The sequence below is a fragment of the Chiloscyllium plagiosum genome, chromosome 31 (assembly GCF_004010195.1).
Source record: "Chiloscyllium plagiosum isolate BGI_BamShark_2017 chromosome 31, ASM401019v2, whole genome shotgun sequence".
Taxonomy (NCBI): Eukaryota; Metazoa; Chordata; class Chondrichthyes; order Orectolobiformes; family Hemiscylliidae; genus Chiloscyllium; species Chiloscyllium plagiosum.
The window spans coordinates 15,581,032-15,590,936 of NC_057740.1; the positions used below are offsets into that span (position 1 = coordinate 15,581,032).

Sequence of the window (9,905 nt, forward strand, 5' to 3'; positions counted from 1 at the left end):
AATGGTAGTCACCTGTAGTGTGACATGAACCCAAGCTCCCGGTTGAGACCATCCCTATGGGTACCGAACTTTGCTATCAGCATCTGCTCGGCCACTTTTCGCTGCTGCCTGTCCCGAAGTCCGCCTTGGAGGATGGTCACCCGAAGGTCCGAGGTCGAATGTCCTGGACTGCTGATGCGTTCTTCAACTGAGAGGGAACACTCCTGTCTGTTGATTGTTGTGTGGTGCCCATTCACCTGTTGCCACAGCCTCGGATTTCATCAATGTACCATGCCTCAGGGTATCCTTGCCTGCAGCCTATGAGATAGATCTACTCTCTACTATCTGTCTCATTCTTGGACACATGCATCTCCATCAAGGATGGGCACCTCAGCACCACACTCTACCGCAAACCCACAGATAATCTCACAATGCTACATTTCTCCAGCTTCCACCCAAAACATATTAAAACAGCCATCCCCTACGGACAAGCCCTACATGTACACCAGATCTGTTCAGATGAGGAGGAACGTGACGGGCACCTGGAAGTACTCAGGGATGCCCTCATAAGAACGGGATATGATGCTCAACTCATTGACCGTCAGTTCCAACGTGCCACAGCAAGGAACCGTAATGACCTCCTTGGGAGACAGACACATGCTGCAACCAACAGGGTACCCTTCGTTGTCCAGTACTTCCAAGGAGCTGAAAAACTACGCTATGTTCTTCGCGACCTGCAACACATTATCAATGAGGATGAACACCTCGCCAAGACCTTCCCCACACCTCCACTGCTCACCTTTAAACAACCACCAAACCTCAAACAGATCATTGTTCGTAGCAAACTCTCCAGCTTTCAGGACAACTCCATATAACCCTATCACGGTAGGCACTGCAAGACGTGTCAGAATGTGGATACCACCATTATGCGTGGGGACACCTCCCACCATGTACGTGGCAGATACACATGTGACTCAGCCAATGTTGTCTATCCCATATGCTGTAGGCAAGGATGCCCTGAGGCATGGTACATTGGTGAAACCGAGCAGAGGCTACGGCAACGGATGAATGGGCAACGGATGAATGGGCACCGCACAACAATCCACAGACAGGAGTGTTCCCTCCCAGTTGGAGAGCACTTCAGCGGTCCAGGCCATTTGACCTCGGACCTTCGGGTGACCATCCTCTAAGGCGGACTTTGGGACAGGCAGCAGTGAAAAGTGGCTGAGCAGAGGCTGATAGCTACATTCGGTACCCTTGGAAGGGCCTCAACTGGGACCTTGTATTCATGTCACACTACATTGCACTATACACACACACAGACACTCCTACACACACACACACATGCATCCTCTCACAGATTTAGACCCCTTTACACTCTCACACACACATATACACATATGTTTGTGGGGTGAGTTTGTATTTGCAGAGTTACATTGTACTTTGCTCAAAAACTGCATGAATCCATGTAAGATTCTGTTAATTCATTTTTTAAAATTAGAATCTGTCTAAACATTGTGACACAGACAGCAACACACAGGTGGCTAACACCTTCAACACATTGTCTGGGCTGACACCAATTGTTAAGATTAACCTGAGAATGTAACTTTTAAAAAAAGTTTTGTGATTTACATATGAAATAAGTGAAACCAAAATGGCAATTCTAACAGATGAGAGACTTAACAAACATTCAAAGTTTTTTTAAATGTATAATTTCATTTACATCACACTGTGAACTTTTACTATAAATTGTCTTACCATTGTGTACTCCACAACCAACGGATGGAGCGGTACTTCGAAAGCTAGTGCTTCCAATTAAACCTGTTGGACTATAAACTGGCGTGGTCTGATTTTTAACTTTGTACACTGCAGTTCAACACCGACATCTCCAAATAGATGTAACCAGACTTGTTGAAGGTTTCCAACTTTTATTTTGAAATCATATCACCTTTCAGAGTATGGGTATAGAAAAAGGCTATTTGGCCCTTTAAATCTGTTGAGTCATTCAGTGAAATCATGCCACAGCTACGGCCTTACCTTTGTATGACTTGGATGAATGAAATTACTTTCTTACAATGGGGAAAGAAGGGTAGTCTGGTGAATGAGGATGTAATCTGGTGATGTGAAACAAAGTGTTTGTGACTGGACTGGAGACAACAACTCTTGTTGCTCACTCCACAAATACAACATTACGTCAGACTTTGGGGAGCAGACACTCACATCGCCTGACGTATTAGGGGACATCACTTCCGGCCAGCGCCCGGATGCACGTGGCGAGTGACGTAGTCCGATGGGGGTGGGGCCGTGGCCCGGTGAGGGCGTCTGTCTGTACGGTTTGTTGTGTCCTGTAAATGAAGATGGTGGTAGCGAACAGGAACGATGTGTTGGACCGGCTGCCCTCCGACGATTGCCTGTGAGTAACGCCGTGCCCTCGTTCTTGCGCCGAGTTTCCCGAAATATCCATGGCATGGGATTTTGTGGCTGAAGGAACGCCCGAGGTCTGATTGACAGATCGCGGACCGATGGCAGGGTGCTCTGGTTTCCTAGGTTACTGGTTATACCAATCAGAGTGAGGAGGGGGCGGGATCTGCTGGTGGGCGGATGGCCAAGGGTGGGGGTGGTGATTGTATCAGAACAGAACGGAGCTCCTTTTAGATCGGCAAGGTTATGTGTGTGTAGTATCTGCAGGGTTATAGATCCCCCAACAGTTAAGTCTGAAATGAAAACAAAGAATGCTAGATTCAGCAGGGCAGGAACATGCGTGGTGAGAGAAGCTGTTAAACCATTCAAGTCACCCGTTCTTTGGCTTCTCCGCACATTTGTTTCTGATCTCTTAAGTCAGGATCCCAGCGCTGAAGTGGTTGGCATCATGCATGAGTTTCCAAGCTTTTTTCATCGCTGTTTCTGCTCTATTTCCAGCCGGAGAGCCTCTTGCGTGCGAGGTGAAGGTGGTGACTATTGCGCTACCGAAACTCTTTAGGTGTACTTTTTTTAAAATAACAACTTGCGCAGAGACGTTATTGCCTATCTCTGGAAGAGATTGGACTTGAACCCAGGTCTCCTGGCTCAGAGTTATGAAAATCACCACTGTGTCACAAGAGCTCTTTCAGTATGTAGTTATTCCTAAACATCTACCACGTCCAACTGCTGTGGGAGTAGTAGAGGTCCTTATACAGGGCTAAGTCTCCGGAGATCATAGAATGTCACAACACATCTGTTTAGCATTTATTTTCTTGTTCATTGCACAACACATCCAGTTAAACAGGAATAAGATTATTTTCAGTGCTCAAAATATGCATGGATCTTTAGAAATGCCAGCTATAAATCTGCATCTCATTCTATCAGAGATGTTTACATGATTGTGCAAAGAACTGTTTCAGACACTTAAGTTTGGAAGTTCTGAACTGTTTTGAACCATATATGCTGCTGTTTCACTTCCTTTATGGTCTGCACTGCTATTCCTCCTTGATGATAGAATGATAGATATTTTTAAGCAACTGGTTCAGAGATGTTATTACGTACCTCTGGAGATACAGCACAGGAGGTGGTCATTCACGCATAAGTCCTTTGGCAGAGTAATTTGTTGACTGCATAGTTATTATGGATTTGTCTTTTGAAAATTATGTTTGAGTTTGCTTCCACTGTCCTTCCAAACGGTGCATTTGTAAGAACAGGAAAACAAATCCTTTTGTTGCCCCTTGTTCTTTTGCCAGTCACCTTGAATTTGTCATTTAGTTATTGACCCATCTGAATTTGTATCCAATTCTCATTTGTTTTCATATCCTTTATGATTTTTAACATTTTCTATCTATCCAGTTTGCCAACTATTAGGAATGTTGGAGTAGGACCTCTTGAATCATTAAGGTTGTTGGTTTCCTGGCAGCTGTCCTCTGTATTACAGTTTTATCAAGTGCTTTTGATTGGTTGCTTCCCTATTGTAAGATACCCTGTGGTTGTCATGTGGATCACCAAAATTTAACACCAGCATTAAAAATTTGAAATTAAATTCTTCATCTAACCATTTCTTCAACCTTAAATGGCCATTGTACATTTTCCAAGGTTTTCTTTTAAAGTTAATAAATGGTGATGGTGTTGGTGATAATAACTGGAACTAGTTATTGGTGGAAAAGTATTAGAATAGATGGTGTTGCTGGTTGTAAAAACTGTTTTTATTTCATATTTGTTGGTCTTACACATTGTGCAGACACAGAAGCCAAATGATCAGATTTCAGAAGTACTTCGACTGTGAGTATTTTGTGACATCCTCAATTGTATGAAGTGCTGTATAAATATATGTGTTCCTTTCTGCATAACTAATGACACTCATAATTACATCAGTGACCAAGGCTCATTTGATCAGCACCTCACATGCCTCCCCCAAAGATTAGGAGAGGTGATACTGTAGTGTTGATCTAGTAATCCAGAGACTCTGGTAATGATCTGGGGAAACAGATTGATATCCTATCGCAGCAGATAGATGAAAGAATTTATATTTTTTAAAAATCTGGAATTATAAATCGAATGATGCCTGTGAAACTATTATCAGTTGACATTGAAACATATTTAATTTTTTGAGTAATGTCCATTACAGAAGGAAATCTGCTGCCCTTGCCTTGTCTGGCCTATGTATAACTCCAGACACATAGCAATTTGGTTGATTCTTAACTGCCCTCTAAACTGGACTTGCAAGCCATTCAGTTGTAACAACTGCCTCAAAAAAGGAACAAAACTGAATGGACCATTTGGCATCAACCTAGACATCTGAAATAACAAAGGGTTTGGAGTCATCAACATTGATCTTTCTCTTCTCCCTTCCCCAACTATCCAGCTGTTCAGCATCTTGAACACAACTTGGAGGAAGCATTGAGAGTGGCAAGAATAGGCAAAAAGAAAAGAAGGTAGGGTAGCTTTGTTATAACTTAGGCATCAGAAACTTAGGCATCAGAAACTTAGGCACCAGAGTCCTCTCGACTCTGCAAAGTTACTAAGATCTGAGAGCTAATGCTAAAATCAGAAGCTGTCTCATAGACTAGTCAAGCAACAACCTGACATAGTCAGACTGCAGGAATCAAATCAGATGATGACATCACCTCCCACTTTCCAGGGTATGTCCTGCCCAAGGAAAGATGGCAGCACAGTGGTGTACAGTTGTGAGGGTGTGGTTTTGGAGTCTTCAACATTGATCTTTTCTCCTCTCCTTTCCCCACCTACCTAGCTGTTCCAGCAACTTTAACACAACTTGGAGGAAGCATTGAGAGTGGCAAGGGCACAATGTATTCTGGGTGAAAGAATTGAATATACATTACCAAGAGTGACTTGGCAGCAAGACTAAAGTGTGGGTTTTCAACTGACTAATGGATGAGGGTGTTCGACTGAAGAAAATCTTTAAAAATCATAAAGACATGAGAGAGCAGAAGTACAGGATAGTGAAGTGAGGAACAATACTCAAAGTTTGACAGGGAGGGGATAGAAATTATTTGCAGAAGAATGCAACAGGAATTGGAACCAGAATAAATAATGCTAAAAAGTGAAAAGTTTAGGCTCTTTACCTGAATGCATGCAGCATTTGCAAAAAGATAGATGAGTGATGGCACAAATAGAAATAAATGATTATGAATTGATAGATAGTAGGTAGACATTGTTGCAGGATGACCAGGACTGGGGACTCAATACTCCAGTGTATTTGATATTCCGTAAGATTTGGCAAAAAGGAAAAGGAGGTAGGGTAGCTTTGTTATAAAGGAAGAAATCAGAGTGATGGTGAATAAATATTTTGGTGTGATAGATGCTGAATCAGTTTGTGTGGAAATAAGGAAGAGCAAGGGAAAAAAAAGATCACTGTTGAGAGTTGGCTGGGCCCCAGTGAAGTGTCACATTGTAGAACAAGTAATTGAAGGGAACTACAAGGTCATTTTATTCTGTATATTTACTGGACAAATAAGATGGGAATGGAAACGTAGAAGTTCAAGTTTGTAGACTGCACCAGGGACTATTTCTTACAGCACTAAGTCAAAAGTCAGAGCATAAAGCAGTTGCAGATGCTTAAACAGATATTTCATAATGTTCAGCATAAACATATACCAGTCAAAAATAAAGTACTGATTCGTAAAACCACCCATGGTAAACAGAAGTAGGCAAGTAGAATATCCAGTCAGAATCTGGGACATACAAAGCAGTGAAAACTAGTAGTAGGCCAGAGGATTGAAATTTTTTTTTAGGAACCAGCCCTGGACTGAAAGGTTAACAGAATGAGAGAAAATTGATCATGAAAGTAAATTGGTAAGGAATCAAAAACCACCAAGAACCACCAATGTGTAAAGAAAGAGAGGTTGCAACTGGGGTATTAATAATGGGAACAGGGAGATGCAGATAATTTAAACCTTAGTAAAAGATTTTTTTATTAATTAGAAGAACACTATAAATATCTCAAAGATAACAGTAAGAAAGATACTAATGGAAGGAAAGATTTTATAACAATTTCTATCATAAGGGGTAAAGTATTTAACTAATTAATAGGACTGAAGGAAGACATGTCTCCAGACTTGATGGCCTGCATCCAAGCATTTTAAAAATGTTGGACGATAACCTGGTGTTGTGATTTTTAACTTTAAAGTGATCAAATAGAGTCAGCGTGGCTTTGTGAAAGGGAAATCATGTTTGACAAATTGACTCGACCTCTTTTGAGGATATAAGAAGCAGAGTTGATAAAGGGGGAACAAATAGTGTAGTGTATTTGGATTTCCAGAACTCATTTAATAAGATGCCACAAAAAAAGCGATTGAGCATGGAATGTCGGGTAATTTTTGGATTGAGAATTGGTTAACACAGAGAATTGGTTAACACACATCAGGATTAATATGAAGAAAGTGAGGACTGCAGATTCTGGAGATCAGAGTTGAGAGTGTGTTGCTGGAAAGGCGTAGCAAACCAGGCAGCATCTAAGGAGCAGGAAAATCGATGTTTCGGGCATAAGTTCTTCATCAGGATGTACAGCTATTGGCAGCAATTCAAAAGTGATTCATTAGGCTGTTTCCTGGAAGGAACTGGTTGATTTATCAAAATGGTTAACCAGTTAGGCTTTTGTTCATAAGAGTTTAAAAGAAAAAGAGATGATCTTGTGAGAACATTGAAGATTCTGAGGGGACTTGATATGGTAGATGTTGAGAAGGTGTTTCAATTAGTATAGGAACATTAAGCTGGGGACATAATAACAGAATTACAGGATACTCATTTAACCTGAGATTTGAAGGAATTTCTTTACCCAGAAGATTGTGAAAGATTGGAATTCCCTACCCCAAAATGGTGGAGCTAGATCACCGAAAGTATTTATAGAGGATGCAGATAGATTTTTGAAGGGTCAGAGAATAAAGTGTTATGAGGAATTGACATGAAAGAGGAGTTGAGGCCAAGGGTAGATCAGCATTGATCTTGTCCAATAACAGGGGAGGCTCAATGTCCTGCTACTCCTATTTCTTATAATTTTATGTAGTTATTCGGCTGGCTAAGTCCTAACAAGGCCCTGCTAGTCTGGTGAAAAAGGCAACAAGGTGGAAAATCATATTTGACATTATCCTCTGATATGTCTGGCCATGCAGTATTGGTTGGGGAGACCATTGCATAGTCCTGTGGAGACCATTCTCATGTTGAGGGTACCCTCCATGCTGTGTGATACTACATTGTGCTCAATGGGATTGATTTTGAACAGATCTAGCAACTCAACTGCGCATCCCATGAGTGATCAGTGGTAGCAGAATTGTACTGTACCATAACCACAACCTTAAGATCCTGCATGTTCCCCACTCTCTCAATATCATGAACCTCGGGGATCAGTCCTGGTTCAGTGAAGAATGCAGGACTCAGATTCTCCGTGTACCAGCTGATGGAAGTATTCACTGACATGTTTAACCTCTCCATACTACAATCTGAAGTGCCCACCTGTTTTAAGAAGACCACCATTATCCCAGTACTAAAGAAACCACATCAATGGCTACTACCTGGTGCCCCTGATCTCCATAATCATGAAGTGCTTTGAGAGGTTAACCATGGCCCACATCAACTGTAGCCTCCAAGCCTGCCTCGATCCCTCAAATTTTGTCAACCGGTGAAACAGGTCCACCATTTCCCTAGCCCTACATTCATCCCCGGCACATTTGGATAATAAGGATACCTATGTCACATTCATACTTATTGACTACAGCTCTGCCTTCAACACTATAATCCCAATGAAACTAATCTCAAATCTCAAGACCTGGATCTCTGTTCTCTGCAACTGGACCCTCAGCTGGCTAACCCACAGATGGTAATCAATGAAGAAGACCTCATCCACAATAATGCTCAATACTGGTGCCCTGCAAGGATGCCCACTCAGCCCCTCTACTGTACTCCCTGTACCCTCACGATTGTATGGTCAAATTTCATAAGAGCACCATTTACAAATTTGCTGATGATACCACCGATTTAGGCCAGACATCAAATAATGATAAGTCAGAATACAGGAAGGAGATACAGTACTTGGTATCATGGTGCAATGATAACAATGTCTTTCTCAGTGTCAGCAAAATAAAAAATCTGATCATTGACCAGGAAGAAAGAAGGAGGACTCGCCCCTATCTTCATCAATAGAGCGGAGGTGGAGAGCATTAAGTTCCAAGGAGTGACAATAATCAACAATCTCTCCTGGACCTCCCACGTAGCAGCGATGGTCAAGCAGGCACAACATCTCTTTCTCAGATGGCTTAGGAAATTTGGCATGACTATGAGGACCCTCATCAACATTTACAAATGCTGCAAAAGTATTCTATCTGGGTACATTTCAGCTTGGTATGACAGCTGTAAGAAACTACAGAAAGTTGTGTACACAGTCCAGAATAATGCAAAAGCCAACTACCCATCCATGGACTCTGTTTACAATTCTCGTTGCCACGAAAGGCTACCAACATAATCAAAGACCTCTCCCACCACGGTAATACTCTCCTCCGATCTCTAACCTCAGGCAGAAGATACAGAAGCTTGAACACATGTACCAAGATGTTCAAGAACAGCTTCTTCCCTGCTGTTATTAGATATTGGACCTTTCTAACTTGAAATCTAATCCTGATCTTGCTTTTGTGCACCACTGTGTAGCTGTAATCTTGTATGCTTTGCTCTGTATAAATACCTTATGATTTGTACATCCTTGTATGTTATGTTATGATCTGCCTGAACTGTCTGCAAAACAGCACTTTTCACTGTACTTAGGTACATGTGACGACAACAAATCAAATCAGGACTATTGCTAGGCTATTAATTTAGATACCTGGTAATATTCTGGGGGCTTGCAGCATCCAAAGAGCAGGAAAATCGAAGTTTCGGGCAAAATACTGTATTCCTGATGAAGGACTTTTGCCTGAAACGTCGATTTTCCTGCTCCTTGGATGCTGCCTGAACTGCTGTGCTTTTCCAGTACCACTCTAATCCAGAATCTGGTTTCCAGCATCTGCAGACATTGTTTTTACCTAATATTCTGGGGGCCCGGGTTTGAATCTAGCCATAGCAGATGATGGAATTTGAATTCAGTAAAAATCTGGAGTTAAGAGTCTAATGACCATGTAACCACAGATTGCTGAGGGAAAACTATCTCATTCACTAATGCCATTTAGGGAAGGATGCATCTTTACCTGGTCTGGCCTGGATGTGACTGACTCTTAACTGCCCTCAGGAGGGGGAACCCTAGCCAGAACATCCTGAGCATAGAGCATATAAAATTTACAAAAATAAAGGCTCTCTAATACACTCACAACAGTATAATAAAAAACTATTTCTAAATAATAAAAAAAATATAAAACATATTTAAGTGGAGATTTTCCCCCTTGTTCCCAGGGGGTGTCACTTTCTTTCCAAAAGTCCATCATATCCTCTCCCAACCAATGCCCCACCCTTGACCCAGG

At 41.8% G+C, this 9,905-nt stretch overlaps 1 protein-coding gene across 2 annotated transcripts in view; it reads left to right on the forward strand.

Annotated features, from left to right (window-relative positions):
* Positions 1-2,235: 2,235 nt before the first annotated feature.
* r3hdm4 (R3H domain containing 4) overlaps positions 2,236-9,905 on the forward strand; it is a 26,683-nt gene continuing 19,013 nt past the window's right edge. Inside the window, exons 1-2 of one of the 2 annotated variants that reach the window (XM_043721027.1) lie at positions 2,236-2,392; positions 4,184-4,224. In XM_043721027.1, the coding sequence (XP_043576962.1) occupies positions 2,270-2,392; positions 4,184-4,224 (164 nt within the window). In that variant the 5' untranslated portion in view covers positions 2,236-2,269. The remainder of the gene's footprint in view (positions 2,393-4,183; positions 4,225-9,905) is intronic. The other variant, XM_043721028.1, reaches the window with a different exon arrangement.